General features: G+C 50.2%; 1 protein-coding gene across 2 annotated transcripts in view; it reads left to right on the forward strand.

The window, feature by feature from the left end:
* The window catches only part of kdm5c (lysine demethylase 5C), a 135601-nt gene that overhangs the window by 76231 nt on the left and 39034 nt on the right, over positions 1-20336 (forward strand). For both annotated transcript variants that reach the window (XM_072246617.1, XM_072246618.1), the window contains exons 3-12: positions 1540-1662; positions 2599-2769; positions 3747-3881; positions 6544-6667; positions 7362-7540; positions 9088-9246; positions 9738-9857; positions 10579-10737; positions 16272-16453; positions 18288-18450. In XM_072246617.1, the coding sequence (XP_072102718.1) occupies positions 1540-1662; positions 2599-2769; positions 3747-3881; positions 6544-6667; positions 7362-7540; positions 9088-9246; positions 9738-9857; positions 10579-10737; positions 16272-16453; positions 18288-18450 (1515 nt within the window). The remainder of the gene's footprint in view (positions 1-1539; positions 1663-2598; positions 2770-3746; positions 3882-6543; positions 6668-7361; positions 7541-9087; positions 9247-9737; positions 9858-10578; positions 10738-16271; positions 16454-18287; positions 18451-20336) is intronic.

The following is a 20336-nucleotide window of genomic DNA, read 5'->3' on the forward strand; positions in this document are numbered from 1 at the left end:
AGGCAGGGAGAGGATTACAAGATAGATGAGACCAGATGTGGGTGGGGGGTGGTGGACAGGATAAAGTGAGAAGCTGGGAGGTGTTAGTTGGAAGGGATAAAGGGCTGAGGAAGGAGGAATCTGATCGAAGGGTACAGTGAACCATGGGAGAAAAGGAAGGAGAAGGGGAACCAAAATGGCGCCATGGGCAGGTAGGGAGAAGGAAGAGTCAGAGAGGAGCCAGAATGGGGAATGGGAAAAAAAGAGAAGAGTGAGGGGGAGAAATCACCATGTTAGAGAAATTGATGTTCATGCCGTCATGTTGGAATCTACCCAGACAGGATATGAGGTGTTGCTGCCCTGTCCCGAGTCTTACCTCAGAGGTAATGTTGGAATGGGAAATGAAATTAAAGTGGGTAGCCGCCGAGGGAACCTGCCTTTTGTGTTGTCTGTACCTACCTGCCTGTGATGCGGCTGCAAACAAGTGCTTCATTGGACCTGTACCTCACCGTACTTACGCATGTGGTAATAGCCTCCACTTGGTCCTCTCAATATGTGCAATGACCATTTCTGGTGGTCACACCCACAAACAGAGGGGTTCACCCTGGTATTGTGAATGGGAAGGAGGGCGAATGGTAAGGTTATTCCTGATATCTACTTGGAGGATGGTTCAGCTCATCCAGCATTGAACGAACAGAGCAATTTAGGGAATTAACTGACTTAAATTGTACCGACATAAACATAAACACGAGATTCTGGAAATCTAGAGCAACAGACACAAAACGCTGGTGGAACTCAGCAGGCCACGCAACGTCTATGATCCGATAAAGAGCCTTGTCTCAAGACGTCAACGGTGCATTCCCCTCCATGGCCGCTGCCTGATCTGCTGCGTTCCTCCAGCATTTTGTTTGTGTCACTCATTTATAAGACATAGGAGCAGAATTAGGCCCTTCGGTCCATCAAGTCTGCTCTGTCATTCCATCTTGGCTATTTTGTTGACCCTGTCAACCCTATTCTCCTGCCTTCTCCCTGTAACCTTTGCTGCCTTTACTAATCAAAAACCTATCAACCTCCGTTTTAAATACACCCAGTGACTTGACCTCCACGGCCATCTGTGGCAATGAGTTCCACAGATTCACCACTCCTGGCTAAAGAAAGTCTTCCTCTTTTCTAAAGGGACATCCTTGTATTCTGACTTCCCAACTATAGGAAACTACCTCTCCACATCCACTCTGTCTAGGCCTTTCAATATGCAATAGATTTCAATGAGATTCCCCTTATTCTTCTAAACTCCAGCGAGCACAGACCCAGAGCCCTCAAATGTTCCTCTTATGTTAACCCTTTCATTCCTGTAAACCTTCTTTGAGCCCCCCTTCCAATGTCGGTATATCCTTTCTTAGATATGGGGTCCAAAACTGCTCACAATACTCCAAATGCACCCTCAGCAATGCCTGATAAATCCTCAGTATTACAGCTTTGCTTTTGTATTCTGGTCCTCTGGAAACGGAAGCTGATATTCTATTTGCCTTTCTTACTACCTGATGTATCCTTCTCGTGCAGGCTCAGACCCGGGTAAAATTAAACTTCCTGGACCAGATCGCCAAGTTCTGGGAGCTGCAGGGATCCACGTTAAAGATTCCCAATGTGGAGCGACGAATGCTGGACTTGTACAGTCTTAACAAGGTAACACTGAACCAGCGAGAGCTTATGATGTTTGGGATGTGGAAGAGGAAAATGAGCAAGTTTGTGTTGTTAGCAGACACGGTGCATTTCACTGTACGTTTCGATGTATACGGGGGGTGGGGGTTAGCGCGACACTTACAGCTTAGGACTTTGGAGTTCAGAGTTCAGTTCCGGAACTCTCTGTAAAGAGTTTGTACGTGCTCCCAGTGAACACGTGGGTTTCCTGCCACAGTCCAAAGACGTACCAGGTCGGTAGATTAATTGGTCATTGTAAATTGTTCTGTGATTGGGCTAGGGTTAAATAGGTGGGCTGCGGGGCAGTGCAGCTCGTTGGGCTGAAAGGTCTGATTCCGTGCTGTATCTTTAACTAAATAAATAGATAAACAAGCAAACAAATAAGCAAACCAGAATCCAAGGTAGGATCACGGATAAGGAAGATTTAAAGCAGGAGTTCCCAACCTGAGGTCCTTGCTTTATGGTATTGGTCCATGACACAAAAAAGGTTGGGAACCCCAGATTTAGAGGGAAGTGGGCACCTTGTTCCGGCTTGAAATAGTGACTGGCCAGTCATGAGGTCAGTGGCCCGTCCCAGCAGCTATTGTTGGCTGTGGAGAAGTGGGAATGCAGCAGCTCCTGGACTTGGTACGTTCTTAACAGGATAACACTGAGCAAGAGAGAGATTCTGATGTCAAACAGGAATTGAATTCCTCGTACTGGGGTTGAAACTCGCTCTCTGCTCCACATTGATAAATACAGTACTGTGCAAAAGTCTTAGTCGCCTTAGTTACATTTATGTGCCTAAGACTTTTGCACAGTATTGTATGCGTATAAGAAGTACTTAAAATACAAGCAGATAATTAATTGTTAAACTGCAACAACACCTGTGCTTCGTACCCACACCTGACTTACCCACTCTCCATTGTCCCTGCCTTTCAGATTGTCCTGGACGAAGGAGGTTACGAGGCCATCTGCCGGGACAGGCGGTGGTCAAGAGTGGCCCAGCGTCTGGGCTATCCCCCGGGGAAGGGCATCGGCTCCCTGCTTCGCTCCCACTACGAGAGGGTCATCTACCCCTTCTACACCTTCCAGTCTGGAGCCAGTCTAGCGGTAAGGGCAGCCCACCCATTTCCCCCCGACCCCCCCAACCCGGTAGGGTCTGTGGCTCAGCTCACTGCCTGGGGCTTTGTCTGCGGCATATTTGATTGAAGGGTAGCCAGCGGTTACGTTGGTGTGCTCAGTTATTATGTGAAGGAGGGAGTACTGAGGCAAGGTCCAGCTGTGGGTGGGCACAATATCAGGGGAGCAACACTCTGGGTGGGAGTGGGGCCTTGGTCAGGGAGCATCTCTCAGTGGGAGGGGCAGTGGTGGGGGAGAGCCACTGGAAGTGGTACTGCTGAGGGAGAGTCACTGTGGGGGAGGCGTTTGTGAGGGAGAGTCACTGTGGGGGAGGCGTTTGTGAGGGAGAGTCACTGGGGGAGGCATTAGTGAGGGAGAGTCAGTGTGGGGGAGGTGTAGGTGTGGGAGAGTCAGTGTGAGGGAGGTGTAGGTGAGGGAGAGTCAGTGTGAGGGAGGTGTAGGTGAGGGAGAATAAGTGGGGGTGATGTAGGTGAGGGAGAGTCACTGTGGGGGAGGTGTTGAGGGAGAGTCACTGTGGGAGGGGCACTGGTGGGGAAGAGTCACTGTGGGGGAGGCGTTGGTGAGGGAGAGTCACTGTGGGGGAGGCGTTGGTGAGGGAGAGTCACTGTGGGAGGGGCGTTGGTGGGGGAGGGTCACTGTGGGAGGGGCACTGGTGGGGGAGGGTCACTGTGGGGGAGGTGTTGGTGAGGGGGAGTCACTGTGGGGGAGGTGTTGGTGAGGGAGAGTCACTGTGGGGGAGGCGTTGGTGGGGGAGAGTCACTGTGGGGGAGGTGTAAGTGAGGGAGAGTCACTGTGGGGAGGCGTTGGTGAGGGAGAGTCACTCCATGGGGAGGTGGTGAAGAAGCATCATTCTGAAGGGACAGTGGTGAGGGAGAACCTCCCTCCCTCTCTCTCTTTCTCCTTGCTGTGTCTTCATGTGTGGGTGTCTCTCTCTCTGCTCCCTGCAGTGCCAGCCGGGGCCCCAGTATGACAGCGAGGAGAAGGACCGGGAGTATAAGCCACACAGCATCCCCCTGCGCCAGTCCGTCCAGCCCAACAAGATGAACAGCTATGGACGCCGTGCCAAGCGGCTACAGGCTGAGGTAGGTGAAACCGTGGGGGAGGAGTTCCAGGACTGCTGCGGGCCTCCCGTAGCAGCCCACGGTTCAACTTCCAACGTTGCCGGCTCTGGGAGTAGGGGAAGAGAGCTACACTGCAGCAAGGAGCAAGCACCAAACTGCTGTTGACTCTATTTTCGATTCTGCCTCATGGTCCTTGTTTGCTTCAAAGTTCAAAGTATACTTATTATCAAAGTATATATACCATTTACAACCTGGAGATTCATCTTGTTGCAGACAGCCACAAAACAAAGAACTAGAACAGAATTCACAAAATACCCCGCACATCAAAGACCAAAAGGCACCCAATGTGTGAGAAAAAGGGCAGATAGATCAAACAGTTTAAAAAAAAAAGCAAATAATATGCAAAGCTTGAACTGCAGAGTCCCTGAAGACTCTTGGAGTTTCTCTCCTGGAAGATGACATCCTGAAAGAGTGTATGGAGGAGGGAACCTTGGTTAGGTCACAGGAGACTGCAGGTATTGGACTTTGGAACCAGAGACAATCTGCTGGAGGAGCTCAGCACCTGGAGGTGATTGAACAGTTGACGTGTTGGGTCGAGACCCTTCACCTGGGTAATCTCATCCCACAGTGAGTCCATTTCCCTCCTCAGATGCTGTCTGACCTCTAGCAACTTGACTGTGGTTCCAGAGGGAAACGGTAGTGGTTAGCCTGACGGTATTACAGCTCGGGGCATCGGAGTTCGGAGTGCAATTCCAGCATCCTCCGTAAGCAAATTTGTACGCTCCTTCCCTTGAGTGTGTGGGTTTCCTCCCCCGGTCCAAAAGAGTTACTGGTTAGCAGATTAATTGGTCATTGTAACTAGTCTCATGATTGGGCTAGGGTTAAATTGCTAGGCTGCTGGGGACAGTGTGACTCAAAGGGCCGGAAGGTCCTGCTTCACGCCGTAGCTCTAAATAAATATAAAATAGATTAATAAAAACTGAACAGGACACCACCTCCACCTCCGCGCCAGGTGACTGTAGATCAGGAGCATGGGGCTGAAGTGCAGCTGCTACTTTGGAGCAGCCCCTACAGATACTCAAAGGCTGCATTTGCTCACGCTCTCTATACCAGTGGTACACTGACTCCTCCCGGCCACAGAAATGACAGGTGGACAAGGAGTCAGTGGACCAATTCAAGAATCTGCTGCACAACACTGCTGTCTGTAGCCTCTCCCACCCCAGGTCCCTAAAGTACAAGGGAGGGACACATAAGTACAGAGACCTCCACTGGCGACCTCCCCTCACTGCTGGATGACAGATAATGGCAAGGAATGAATACATATTCAGGGAACCTTGTACGAGAGCCAGCCTTCCACAGGTCCGGGCGGCGGACAGTCATGGGTTCTGCCCAAGCCGACTGCCCACTCCTCTTGTGTCCCTGAAGAAAGAACATGTGGTATCTATGGGGGATTGCTGCGAACTGTGGCCTCCTGTTGGCAGCCTGGAGTGTTGTAGATAAGATCATAAGGCATAGGAGTAGAATTAAGCCATTTGGTTCATCAAGTCTGCTCCATCATGGCTGATTTATTATCCCTCTCAACCCGATTTTCCAGCCTTCTCCCTGTAACTTTTGACCGCCCCCCCCCCCCCCTTCACTAATCAAGAACCTATCAACCTCTGCTTCATAAATACTCAAAGACCTGGGCTCCATGGCCTTCTGTGGCAATAAATTCCACAGATTTCCACCCTTTGGCTGAGGAAATTCCTTCTCGATTCCACTCTATTCTAGAGGGAAGTCCTTCTATTCTGAGGCTGTGCCCTCTGGTCCTAGTCTCCCCCACTATAGAAAACATCCTCTCCATGTCCACTCTAGCTAGGCCTTCTGGTACTCAATAGGTTTTAGTGAGATCCCATGCTCATTCTCCTAAACTCAGTGAGTACAGGCCCAGAGCCATTTAAAGCTCAATTGTTAACCCTTTCATCCCAGGATCATTCTCATGATTCTCCTCTGGACCTTCTCCGATGCCAGCACATCCTTTATTGGATAAACTGCTTACAGTGCTCCAAGTGCTGTCTCACTGTTGTCATCCTCAAGACTCACACCACCAGCTTCAGGGACAGTTATTGCCCTTCAAGCATCAAGCTGTTGAACCAGAGGGGATAACTTCACTCACCCCAACACTTCCCACAGTCTATGGAAACACGAGGAAATCTGCAGATGCTGGAACTTCAAGCAACACACACAAAAAATGCTGGTGGAACGCAGCAGGCCAAGAGGACTATACTTACTAGCTCTTCTTTCAGTTAGTCCTGACGAAGGATCTCGGCCCGAAAAGTCGACTGTACCTCTTCCTATAGATGCTGCCTGGCCTGCAGCGTTCACCAGCATTTTGTGTGTGTGCCACAGTCTACCGACTCACTGTCAAGGACTCTTCATTTCATGTTCTTGATATTTATTGCTTATTTATTTATTATTATTTCTTTTCTTTTGTATTTGCACATCGTCTGTCCATCCTGTTTGTCTCATCCTCACCTTTATATTCTAGTAATAAATTTTAATACAGATCATATTTCAAGCTGACACTGGAACTAGTATATTGTTTAGCGTACTGCTGTGTTGTCACAGTCATTCAATAAACTTTTGTAAAATAAAACTGGGCTGAAGACTCAAACAAATGTATTTCTTTCTGTGGTCTCATCAGACTGAGCCTACCGAGGCAGACATTGCCAAGAACCCGGAGCTCAAGAAGCTGCAGATTTATGGAGCCGGCCCCAAAATGGTGGGGCTGGGGCTGGTGGTGAAAGATCGAGGCAGCAGGAAGAGAGGTGTGTACCGTCCCCACCCTGTCCACAGCCCAGCACGATTTACCCTGCCCTGCTCACTCCCTCTCTCCCCCTCCCCACTAATTCCCTTCTCCACCATCCCCTTCCCCTCTTTCCCCGCCCCATCCTCTCTGTCTACCCTGTGTCTCCATTCAATCCCTCTCTGCTTCCCTCCCGTCCCAACGTACCCTTCCCCTCGGTGCCTTGCCTTCTCCCTCCTTCCCTGCCCCATTGTCTCCTTCCTCTCCCCCGCCCTCTTTCACCCTTTCCCTTACCTTCTCCCTTTTCTGGCTTTCCCCCTTTTCTCGCTCCCCCTTTTCTCTCGCTCTGCCCCCCCTTTCTCTCATTCTGTCCCCTTCTCGCTCTGCCCCCTTTTTCTCTCCCTCCCTCCCCTTCTCTCTAACTTTCCCTCTCCCTTCACCCCACCTTTCCCCAACCCTCTCTCTTCCCTTCTATTGCTCCCTTTCTACCTTTCACTCCCCCTTCTATCCCTCCTCCTTTTTCCCTTTTCTCCCTTCTCTCTGTCCCCTTTCTCCTTTTCTCTCTCCCTTTCTCTCATCTCCCTTCCTGCTCCCCCTCCCCCCTTTCTCTCCCTCTCTCCCTGCTTCCCCCCTTCCCCTCCCCCCCCCTCCTGTCTCTTCTCCCTCTCCTCCCGCCCCCATCTGCTCTGACAGTGCTCTTCCCTGCCTCCCCTCAGACAAGGATTGCCTGGACTGCCCGCCCACGCTGGTGGTGAAGGAAGAGAGCGTGGCCGATCCGAAGGTGGAACCCTGCGCCCTGGAGCTTTGTGCGCAGGTGAAGGAGGAGCGGTCAGGAGGAGAGCCTGCTGGGAAGATGACCATGCGGCTGAGAAAGGGAGCTGCTACCTCGCAGCACGTAAGTGAGCACTGTCTTACCCCACACACTGTTGTAATGTCTTCCCATTTCCGGGGTCCACTCAACAGCTGCCAGCTGTGCTTGTATTTGACCTGATTGAGCCAAGGAAAGGGGTGGCATAGTGGGTAAATCTGACCTCCAGCACTGTGTGTAAGTGTGTGTGAGAGAGAGAGCCCCTAAGTGGGATGGCAGATTTGAGGGGAAGCAGTGTATGTGTGTGTGTGTGTGTGTGTGTGTGTGTGTGAGAGAGAGAGTGTGTATCCCTGTGTGTGTGTAAGAGAGAGAGCCCCTGTGTGTGTGTGAGAGAGAGCCCCTGTGTGTGTGTGTGTGTGTGTGAGAGAGAGAGTCTGTGTCCCTGTGTGTGTGTGTGTGTGTGAGAGAGAGAGAGTGTGTGTGAGAGAGCCCCTGTGTGTGTGTGTGTGTGAGAGAGAGAAAACCCCTGTGTGTGTGTGTGTGTGTGTGTGAGAGAGCGAGCCCCTGTATGTGTGTGTGTGTGTGTGAGAGAGAGAGAGAGAGAGAGAGACTGTGTGAGAGAGAGAGCCACTGTGTGAGTGTCTGTGTGAGAGAGAGCCACGATATGTGTGTGTGCGTGTCTGTGAGAGTGCCTGTGTGTGTGTGGGAGAGACAGATACACAGAGGTTCTTTGTATGTGTTTGAGAGATCTCCTGTGTGCGTGTGTGTGTGTGCGTGCGCAAGTCTGTATGTTTGTATGTATGTGCATGTGGGTTTCAGCTTACCCCATGACCCCAGGAATTTCATTCCACTTCTGAGCAACATGCAGTGGATGTCGGTGGGTTAATTGGTTTGCCCATTAGTGGGTGAGGGTGGAGTCTGAGGAGAACGAAATGGGATCAGCAAAGGATAGGTGTATGTGGGTGGTCAGTGCTCAGCACATAATCAGTGGGCCAAAGAGTCCTCCTCCATGTTGTGCAAGAAACTGTCCAATCTGTTCTGTAGGATTCAATTAATTTCAAACCCCTCCAACCCCGCCACCTTTGCACACCCATCCTTGTGCTTCACGTCCCTCTCCGAGAAATTTATTGCTGCCCTCTACCCTCTTGATGCCAGCTCCAGGACTTGACTAAATCCTGGATCCTTCTTCCTGATCCATGATGGGACCACCATCTGGAAATGTATTTCCAATTGCATTTTTTGGACCTCTGTCTCTAGCACACTCCAGAACCCTGTCCCCAACACATCCCAGGACCCCTGTACTCCTTGACACATCCGGGAACCCTGTCTCTGACACTGCCCGGATTGTGTCCTTGACCCACCTCAAGACCCTTGTTTCTGCGATGCCCTGGAAAACCTGTCTCTGCAAACCCTCTGGGACTGTTATCTCCATTTCCCACCCTGACTCTCAGACTTCAGCTCCAACCCGTCCCCCAGTCCCTCGAATGTTCTGTGCACCTTCCCCCTCTCCCAGAATAAAGTTTGTGCAAAGAAAGTACACTGGTTTTTGGGAGGGGCACTGGGGTTTCTGCTTCCCCTCAAATCTGCCCTCATGCTCTTTATTCATGCTCTGCCCTCCCTGCCCTCCTTTCCAGGTGGAATCGTACGTCTGTGTCATCTGCTCCCGTGGTCCTGAGGATTCCAAGATGGTGCTGTGCGAAGGTTGCGAGGATAGCTACCACACCTACTGCCTCATTCCCCCACTGCCGGAGATCCCACGAGGAGACTGGCGCTGCCCAAAGTGCGTCGTTGAAGTAAGGCTCAGACTTGGTGGTTTCCAGAGCAAGGGGGAGGGGGTGGGGGGGGGTACACTTACCTCATTATAATGTGGATATGGTACCAGTGACGGGTCTGTCACTGTATAACACTGGGTACAGTACCAATGATGGGTCTGTCACTGTATAACACCGGGTACAGTACCAGTGACGGGTCTGTCACTGTATAACACCGGGTACAGTACCAGTGACGGGTCTGTCACTGTATAACACCGGGGTACAGTACCAGTGGGGACGGGTCTGTCACTGTATAGCATCAGGATACGGTACCCGTGGGGATGGGTGTGGCATTGGTTCACAGTGTGCAATGAATTTCAGAGAATGTGTTAATTGAATTAAGAGTTAATGGGATATGTTTCGAGGTCTTATCAGTCCTCATGCTCCCCCTCCTCTCATTTATCTTCCTCCTCTTGGTGTCTGTGAGTCATTTGCTCTGAGCTGTAGCCGTTTCTGGTTCTCTCATCCTTCAGGAGTGTAAAAAACCGGCTGAGGCTTTTGGCTTTGAACAGGCGACGAGGGAGTATACTCTACAGAGCTTCGGGGAGATGGCGGACAGCTTCAAATCCGATTACTTCAACATGCCCGCTCACGTGAGTTTGTGGCTTGCTGCGTCTCTCTCTCTCACTCAAGGGCACGCTCTCGACCTTTTTGTCCATCACACCGCGCCTTGCTCTGTTCCCTCTTGCCCACGGTTCTCCTCTGCTCTCCCCTCCTTCACTTATTGTACCACCCCTCTGTTGCAACCTGCCTCACTCCTCGTTCTCCCTCTCCCACTTCCCACTTGACCCGCACCACCTTTCTGTCTCCATTTCACTCCTCCACTTCCCGTGCTCCCCCTCAACAGTCAGCCCTCACTACCCTCAACCCCCTCTCCCACTCCTCCTTGATCGTCACACCCTCTGGCTCCTCTTCATTCCTCGCTTCTCACACTCATTCCCCCTCCTCCGCATCTCCCTCTCGATCCATACCCAACCCTCTCTGCTGCTGCTCCTTGATCTTTGCTCCTTGATCCTCGTCCCTTCTCATTCTCCCTTCGATCTTCGCCACCCTTTCTCTCATTCCTCCTCAATCACCCTCCTCCCTCTTGCCCCTCTACATTGACCCTTGCTTGCCTCTCCAGCTTCCTCTCCCTCACTCCCCCACAATCCTTGCCCCCTTTTTCTGCTGCCCCCATGATATGCCCACCCTCCTCGCACGCTCCCCTCTCGATCCACACCTTATTCTCCCACTTCCTATTGAGCCGCTGCACCTTGATCCACAGCCACCTCCTTCCCCCTCATTCATTCACCCAGACCTCCGGCCTGTCTACAGATGGTGCCCACTGAGCTGGTGGAGAAGGAGTTCTGGCGGCTGGTCAGCAGCATCGAGGAGGATGTCACGGTGGAGTACGGGGCCGATATCCATTCCAAGGAATTTGGCAGCGGATTCCCCACCAAGGGTGGCAGGCGACAACTGGCCCCAGAGGAGGAGGTAGGTAGACGCGGTGCCTGAAGCCCCCCTCGTTTATTTTTAATCCAACCGGCCAATTCTCCCCGGAGCACCCAGTCCCCTCCTCTGTGTGGCACATGGGACTTGGGAGTGTCAGTCGTGCCCAGAGCACGTTGGAATGGGGGAAAGTCAAGTGTTATACTGTGCAGATCCCAACACTCAAGCTGCTCAATGCCCCACCACCTTATTCTGGCTTCTGCCCCCTTCCTTTCCAGTCCTGATGAAAGGTTTTTGCCTTAAACATTGATTGTTCCATCGATGCTGCCGAACAGTGTTGGAGGTTAGGTAGTGAAGAGAGGGAGAAGCGAAAAGGAGAGACTAATGGCGCCACCGTGTGGTCAGCTCTTTTTATACCCGTAGATAAGGAACATTCCATTCAAATTTGTAGATAAGAAACAGCCAATCAAATAACGCAGCACCAGAGAAGCTTCCAGCAAATCATACATGTGTAATCACTAGGGGACACACTGAATATTGCATATACATACTGTGACCACGTTCAAAGTAAATTTATTATCAAAGTACATTTATGTCATACAATCCTGAGATTCATTAATTCTTGTAGGCATACTCAATAAATCCAGAATAGAATAATAACCATAATAGATAGAACCAATAAAAGACCACTCCAACTTAGGCGTTTAACCAGTGTGCAAAGGGAACAAACTGCAAGACATAACAATAATAAATAATTGAGAACACGAGATGAAATGTCCTTCAAAGTGAGTCTATAGGTTGTGGGAACATTTCAATGATGGGGCGAGTGAAGTTATCCCCTTTGGTTCAAGAGGCTGATGGTTGAGAGGTACTAACTGTTCCTGAACATGGTGGTGTGAGTCCTGAGGCTCCTGTACCTTCTTCCTGATGGCAGCAGTGAGATGAGAGCCTGTCCTGAGTGGTGGGGTCCTTGATGATGGATGCTCCTTTCCTGTGACAGCGCACCATTTCGATGTGCACAATGGTAGGGAGGTTTTTATCCATGATAGACTGAGCCATATTCACTACTTTTTGTAGGATTTTCCATTCAAGGGTATTGGTATTTCCAAACCAGGCTGTGATGCAGCCAGTCACAGAGGGGATGGTGCCACCCACATGGTCAACTCTTTTTATACTCCATAAGTAAGAAGCATTCCATTCAAATGTGCAGATAACAATCAGCCAGTCAGATAGCCCCTATTCAAATAACAGCTTTCCAGAATCATACAAATGTAGCCACTAGGGGGCACACTGAGCAACTGCATCTGCATACTGTGACCACCAGGAAACATTACGTGTACGTAATAGTCATGAAAGGTACTAGCAAATAATTGTTAAGATGCAAAGAAAATAACAATTAAACAACCTAATCCATCATCAACTTCCACAGAGAGGCATGGTTCGTTCATCTGCTCTCTGGCTGTCCCGCTCACTCATTCTCTGCGTAAATGTCCCCAGTTCCTGGCAAGTGGACACATCAAGAGATGTGATAAAGATGTACTTCATCATTCTGAGCAGCGAGAAGTTATGGTGCTCTATAAAACTTTGATCAGGTCACACTTATAATATTGTGTTCATTTCTGGCTACCCCATTATGGGAAGGACATAGAACAGAGGGATCTGGGAATACAGATCCATAATTCCTTGGAAATGGCACCTTAAAGAGAGGTTTTGGCACCTTGGCTTCATAAATCAAAATGCAGAGTACAGGAGTTGGGATGTTATGTTGAAATTGTGTAAGACATTGATGAGGCCTAATTTGGAGTATCGTGTGCAGTTCTGGTCACCTCATCATTATATGTTGTGTTGTATGACCATGATTGTTCTTGGCAGACTTTTCTACAGAAGTGTTTTGCCATTGCCTTCTTCAGCAGAGTCTTTACAAGACGGGTGACCTCAGCCATTATCAATCTCTTCAGAGATTGTCTGCCTGGTGTCAGTGGTCGCCGAACCAGGACTTGTGATGTGCACTGGCTGCTCATACGACCATCTACCACCTCCTCCCATGGCTTCACATGACCCCCTGATCGATGAGGCTAAGCCGGTGTTACACCTTGCCCAAGGGTGACCTACAGGCTAGCAGAGGGAAGAGTGCCTTACACCTCCTTTGGTAGAGACGGATCTCCACCCCGCCACCCAAACTGGTCACCTACCTACAGGAAAGATACCAATAAGATTGGAAAAAGTGCAGGGAAAATTTACAAGGATAGTGCCAAAACTTGAAGACTTCAGTTACAGGGAAATATTGAACAGGTTCGGACTTTATTCCCTGGAGCGTAGGAGAATGAGGGGAGATTTGATAGAGGTTTATAAAATCATGAGGGGTATAGGTAGGGTAAATGGAAACAGGCCTTTTCTGTGCTGTAGTGGTCTATGTCTCTATGATGTGGAGGCTTTGGAGAGGGTGCAGAAGAGGTTCATCAAGATGCTGACCAGATTGGAGAGCATGAGCTATGAGGAAAGGTTGGACAAACTTGTGCTGTTTTCTGTGGAGCAGTAGAGGCTGAGGGGAGACCTTACAGAGGTTTATAAAACTATGAGGGACAACGATAGGGTCGACGGCCAGAATCTTTATCCCAGAATGGAATTTCAAATACTGGAGGGAATGTGTTTAAGGTGAGAGGAGTAAGTTTGAAGGTGTGCAGGGCAAGTTATTTATCTTTGTATTCTACTTTATTTGGAGATACAACATGGTAGCAGGTCTTTCCAGCCCAACAAGCCCACGCTGCCCAGTTACACCCATGTGACCAATTAACATACATCCCATAGGTCTTTGGGAAGTGGGAGGAAACCAGAGCACCCGGAGGACACCAACGCGGTCACTGGGAGAACATCAAATACCTTACGGGCAGAGGCGGGAGTTGAACCTGTTACTGGGGCTGCAATAACGTTACGTTAATTACTACGTTACTGTCCATGTGCCTGGAGCAGGCTGCCAAGGTTAGTGTAGGAGTCAGATACAATAGTGGTGTTTAAAAGGCTGTGACACAGAGGCCTGAATATGCCGGAATTGGAGGTAGAAGAAATTTAATTTAATTGGGCTTTATGTCTTACACAGATATTGTGGGCCGAATGGTCTCCTGTGCTTTACTGTCCTCTGTTCTATGCTCAGTGCTTCATCCAGGCCGGGGTGATTTACAAAGTATAGTCTCCTGCATCTCAGTTGTGGATCACTAGAATTTGGATGGGGTTCAGTGCCAGAGATCTGGATGGTTCCTCAAATTCACCACAAGATCATAACACATAGAAGCAGAATTAGGCCATTCAGCCCATCGAGTTTGCTCCATCGTTCCATCATGGCTAATTTATTATCCCTCTCAACCCATTAGCCTTCTCACCATAATCTCTGATACTTTGTCTAATCAAGGACCTGTCAACCTCTGCTTTAAGTATACCCAATGACTTGGCCTCCACAGCCATCTATTCTAAATGGATGTCCCTCTATTCTGAGGCCATACTTTTCTCATCCTAGACTCGCCCACTATAGGAAACATCCACTCCACTCTAGGCCTTTCAGTATTCAATAGCTTTCAATGAGATTCCCCCCTCACTGTGTACAGGCTCAGAGTCAACAAACACTCCTCATACATTAACCCTTTTATTCCCGGAATCATTCTTGTGAACCTCCTCTGGACCCTGTCCTGTGCCAGCACATCTTTTCTGGACCCTCTGTGACTTTTTGGATCAAAGCCCTGCATCAGAAGGCTCCGTTATGTATCCAAGCAACACACACAAAAGTTGCTTGAATTTCCAGCATCTGCAGAATTCCTGTTGTTTCCGTTATGTATCTGCTGGGCAAGAGCAACAACAGAGTATCAACAGTAAACGTTTTTACTGAGTCATGTTAGTAATAGTATGTGGTGGGCAACTTGTATGTGGGAGCGATGAACCAGGTCCACCAAGACAGAATCGCATGCGCAGTCAAAAGGGAGTGCCTCCTACATGTAGGAAGCCCAATCATTCACCACATCATCCACTGGCCACGTATGTTTCTGCAGCATTCTTGTAATCAACCTGATACAGCAGACTTCCGACCTGAAGCATCGACTATTCCATCTCCACTGCCCGGCACAGAAACTCTTCGACCAGCTGAGGTCTTCTGGCATATTCCAGCGTCAGTCATCTCTTGCGTTCACCCAATATCTCCGTCCATCGATGCCTGTGTGATCCTGGCATCTAGTGGCCATCTGCTTCATTGCTTGTATGCTGAGTAACTGTTGGAAGAGCATCGAGGAAGGGAGCATGCACTGAGGGAGGAGGAGAGTGTGCCATTCAGACTGATCAACCTTCGGTATCCAGGCAGAGCATTGCGACGCATCCCATCAAATCTCCATCACCCCCCCCCACCCAGTTCCTCCATTTCAGAGACTTGCATTTATCCTTGCTGCCCTTCCCACAGCACAACACCCTCTCTTCGCCGCAATTCACACAGCATGGAGTATCCTCCTCGCCGCCCTTCCCGCAATGCTCTCTCCTCACCACCTCTCCCGCAGCAAGGTGCTGTCTCCTCACCGTCCCTCCCTCAATGCCGCACTCCCTCCTTACTACCCCGTTTTATTTTGAAAATCTTAACATCTAATTTCTTAAAAGTTTAGTCAGGTTTTGCAGAAGTCAAAATGGGAATGTTGTAAGCAGATTCTTTCTGCAAGGCAAGCACAGAGTTCCATTATCCTAATGAATGAAAACAGTGATACAGGAGTATGTTTACAGTATGCATGCGTTAGATGAGAAATCATCTTTAATGCTACTGAGTCAGGTTGAATATTCAGAGTTGGTGTGTGACATGGGTCACTGAGCTTACTGAAAGATTCAACTGAGATTCTTGTTGGGTACTTCAAGGTAAAATGAGATGGTTCCTGCAGAATGAAGCTCAAACTACTTAATAGTCATCACAAAATAACATCGTCGTTATTGCTGTCAAGTTCCCTGCACAAGTGAGGTACAGCACCAATGTGAGGATAATCCTCAGCTGTTCTGAGGAGTAATCCCTAGACAGAGTATTGTTGCAGTTTAAATCTATCTTAGTGTGCACCACCATCCATTTTTTAAAATATAAATAAGCATGCAAAACTTTATTCAAATACAAGAGACATACAAAGGGTAGGGGTTAAAATACAGTTACTGAATTCAAATTACAGTTTTACCATCTATAATGCACTCAATTCCCTAATTCCCTGGGGGGAGCGCTGTTCACGTAAAGCCCCCACTGAACTCATAATGGTCGCATTCTCTATCTGTATCTCCCTCTATATATCTCTTTCTATCTCTGTCCCTCTGTCTCCCCCCCTCTCTCTCTGTCTCTCTGCCTCTACCAGCCCTCCACAGTGAGCCCTTCACGTACTTGCTCTTCAGCTCATTGAATTTACGCTGGCTCTTGGCTATCACTCCTCCCTCCCCATTTCCCTCAATATCCTCTTAGGAGGTGCCCACCCGAGGGCTGTCACTGCTCGCGCTCCTAGGGCACCACCTAACCTTCCCCGTCCCATCCTCTGCCCACAAATGCCATGACTCAGCCGTGCCTCTCTCTCCCCTCCTCACAGCAGTACACGGCGTGCGGCTGGAACCTGAATGTGATGCCAGTGCTGGAACAGTCAGTGCTGTGCCACATCAACGCCGACATCTCTGGCATGAAGGTGCCCTGGCTCTACGTGGGCATGTGCTTCGCTGCTTTCTGCTGGCACATCGAAGACCACTGGAGCTACTCCATCAACTACCTGCACTGGTAGGTAACCGGCAACCGGCCGACCTGTGGGGTGGGTTTAGACATGGGGCAGCAGGGAGGAGGGAGATTTCGAGGACCATGGGAGCCATTCCTTCAGCTAACTCCACTTGTGGGTGCCGTTTGTCCAGCCCACTGGGGGGGAGAGAAGGTGAAGACACAGGACAGCGGCGAGTGGGGAGACATTTGGCGGTGAGGGGGAAGAGACCTGGGACAGAGGGGAGGGGATCATCAAGGACCACGGGAGCTACTCCATCGACTACCTCCAATGCTGAGTGTCATCTCCCACAGGAGGGGAGAGGGGTGCGCAGCGGGGAGGGGAGAGATATGAAGCAGTGGAGTGCTGAATGTGGGGCTGTGTTCTCAAGTTACAGGGAGCGTGTGCATATTTACATGTTACAGAGCTGGGAGGCAGGAATTACAGGGGGAGAGAATGAGTTCTCAAGTTACATGCTCACATTACAGAGTTGGGGGAAGATCATGTTCATGAGTTACAAGGGAGAGAATGAGTTCTTAGGTTACAGAGGTGGACGAAGCTAGTTAAGTTACAGGGGTTGGCGGGTTCACGGGTTATGAGAGGGGGAGAGTTCACAGGTTACAAGGGGGACAAGTTCACGGGTTACAAGGGGGTGAGTTCACGGGTTACAAGGGAAGTGAGTTCACGGGTTACGAGGGGAGAGTTCACGGGTTACAAGGGGGGCAAGTTCACGGGTTACGTGGGGGTGAGTTCACGGGTTACAAGGGGGGAGAGTTCACGGGTTACAAGGGGGGCAAGTTCACGGGTTACAAGGGGAGAGTTCACGGGTTACAAGGGGAGAGTTCACGGGTTACAAGGGGGGGTGAGTTCACGGGTTACAAGGGGGAGAGTTCACGGGTTACAAGGGGGTGAGTTCACGGGTTACAAGGGGGGTGAGTTCACGGGTTACAAGGGGGTGTGAATTCACGGGTTACAAGGGGGGGTGAGTTCACGGGTTACAAGGGGGGTGAGTTCACGGGTTACAAGGGGGGGTGAGTTCACGGGTTATGGGGAGGGTGAGTTCACAGGTTACAAGGGGGGTGAGTTCACAGGTTACAAGGGGGGTGAGTTCACGGGTTACGGGGTGAGAGTTCACGGGTTACAAGGGGGGAGAGTTCACGGGTTACAAGGGGGGTGAGTTCACGGGTTACAAGGGGGTGTGAATTCACGGGTTACAGGGGGGGTGAGTTCACGGGTTACAAGGGGGGTGAGTTCATGGGTTACAAGGGGGGTGAGTTCACGGGTTATGGGGAGGGTGAGTTCACAGGTTACAAGGGGGGTGAGTTCACGGGTTACGTGGGGGTGAGTTCACGGGTTACGGGGTGAGAGTTCACGGGTTACAAGGGGGGAGAGTTCACGGGTTACAAGGGGGGAGATTTCACGGGTTACAAGGGGAGAGTTAACGGGTTACGGAGGGAGAGTTCATGGGTTACAAAGGGGGAGAGTTCACGGGTTACGAGGGGGGGGTGAATTCACGGGTTACAACGGAGAGCGAGTTCATGTGTTATGGGGGGGTAGTTCACCTGTTACGAGGGAGTTCACGGGTTACGGGGGGACAGAGTTCATGGTTACAATGGGGGGAGAGTTCACGGGTTACAGAGTGAGGAATGAGTTCACAGGTTACAGAGCCACCTCTAATCATGAGGTTGATTTGGAGGTGTCAGCATGAAGCTGAGGGACAGAATATAGAGCCCCAGGAATTTTTGATGCATTGATCCAGCATTACTAAGGTTGCAGGCCCAGGAGTGAGTGTGTGTGGGGCGGTGTGGGTGGGCAGTGTTGGTAGCTATGTCACTCACCCTCATCCCGTCACTTCCTCAGGGGAGAGCCTAAGACGTGGTATGGTGTGCCAGCGTACGCAGCTGAGCAGCTGGAGGCTGTGATGAAGAAGCTGACACCAGAGCTGTTCGAGAGCCAGCCCGACCTTCTGCACCAGCTGGTCACCATCATGAACCCCAACATCCTGATGTCCCACGGAGTGCCCGTAAGCATCCAAACCCCCTGTCCCTGCTCCTCCCGCATTCCCGCTTGCTGGAAAACCCAGGGAATCTTTTTTCCAGGTACTGCACAGTAACAGGCCCTTCCCTCCCTACGAGACTGGACAGCTAACCTCTGCCCCGCACGATGTGTGAGGAAACTGGAGTGCCCGGAAGAAACTCACGGTGTCACAGAGAGAGTGTGCCAACTCCTGGAGTTGAACCCGGGTCGCTGGCACTGCCACCACTGCTATGCCACCCTCCGAGTCCCCCTGTCCAATTATGTAAAGATTAACTTTATTTGTCACCTGTACATGGACACACGCAGTGAAATGCATTGTCTACAATCTGCACAGTCTTGTGCCGCAAGGAGCGAAACGTCGCCACACATAACACGCCCACAACTCACTAACCCTCACCTGTATGTGTTTGGATTGTACAGACTCCTTACAGGCGGCGGGGGGAATTGAACCTGAGTCGCAGGCACTGTAATAGTGTTAGGCGGATCACTGCCCCGCAGTAGTGTGCTTTGGGTTGTGGAGGTTCGTGTTGGGAACAGATGTGATCGCTTCAAGATAATAATTATGGAGAACACAACTTCCTTACCAGTCTGTCTTCGGAATGTGGGAGGAAACCGTAGCACCCGGAGGAAACCCACACAGTCCTGGGGAGAACATACAAATTCTTTATAGGTGGCGGCGAGAGTTGAACCCTGTTGCTGTAATGATGTTGCGCTAACTGGCCATGTTACTGTACTGCCCCACAGTAGCATGCTTGGGACATGCTGTCAGGGTTAGTGTTGGAAAAGGTTGTGACACAGAGACCTGAATATGCCAGGATTGGAGGTAGAGGAAATTTAATTGGCCGTCCTGTCTAACACAGGTATCTTGGGCTGAATGGCCTTCCCCCGTGCTTTACTGTTCTCTGTTCAGTGCTCAGTACTTTACCCAGGACTGGATGATTTACTAAGTGTAGCCCCGTGCATCTGGATTGTGGTTTAGGAGAATTTGGATGGGGTTCAGTACCAGGGATCTGCATGGTTCCTCGAATAAACCACAAGACCATAACACATAGGAGCAGAACTAGGCCATTCAGCCCATTGAGTCTGCTCTGCCATTCCATCACATTTGATTTATTATCCCTTTCAACCCCTTTCTCCTGCCTTGTTCCTGTAATCTTTGATGCCCTTACTAATCAAGAACCCATCAACCTCCTCTTTGGGTATACCCAATGACTTGGCATCCACAGCCATCCATGCCAATGAATTCCACAGATTCACCACCCTCTGGCTAAACAAATTCCTCCTCATCTCAAATGGGCATCCCTTTATTCTGAGCTGTGCCCTCTGGTCCCTTACAGACTGTGACAGGAATTGAACCCGGCTTTTTGGTGCTGTAAGGGCGTTGCGCTAACTGCTAGGCTACATGCTGCCCTCTGTGTTCCCCTTCCCAATGGTATTCTCTTTACCTTTACACCCTCTGACCTGGCCAGCATTTATGGCGCATCCCAACACTCTCCTAAACCAAGGGTCCACAGACACCTTGCTTAATGGTATTGGCCCAGGGCATAAACGAGGTTGGGAACCCCCTGCCCTAAACGAAGGAGAATCAAAAACAAGTTTATTGTCACTGACATACGTTGCGAAATTGTTTGTTTCGTAGCAGCAGTACAATAAAGTGCATCAAAAGTTTGCTATGTTACAATAAAAAAACAGTTAATCTGAAACAGGAATATTGGGGTAGTGTTCATGGATTCGTGTGCCATTCAGAAATCTGATGTGCTTTTCCTCCATGATGGTGCCAATGAGAAGAGAGCATGTCCTGGGTGATGAGGGTCCTCAGTAGTTTGGAGGGAACTGCACTCTGTGTCTGACCCTGGGAGTGTGTGATGGGAC

This window comes from Mobula birostris, chromosome 29, assembly GCF_030028105.1.
Source record: "Mobula birostris isolate sMobBir1 chromosome 29, sMobBir1.hap1, whole genome shotgun sequence".
Taxonomy (NCBI): domain Eukaryota; kingdom Metazoa; phylum Chordata; class Chondrichthyes; order Myliobatiformes; family Myliobatidae; genus Mobula; species Mobula birostris.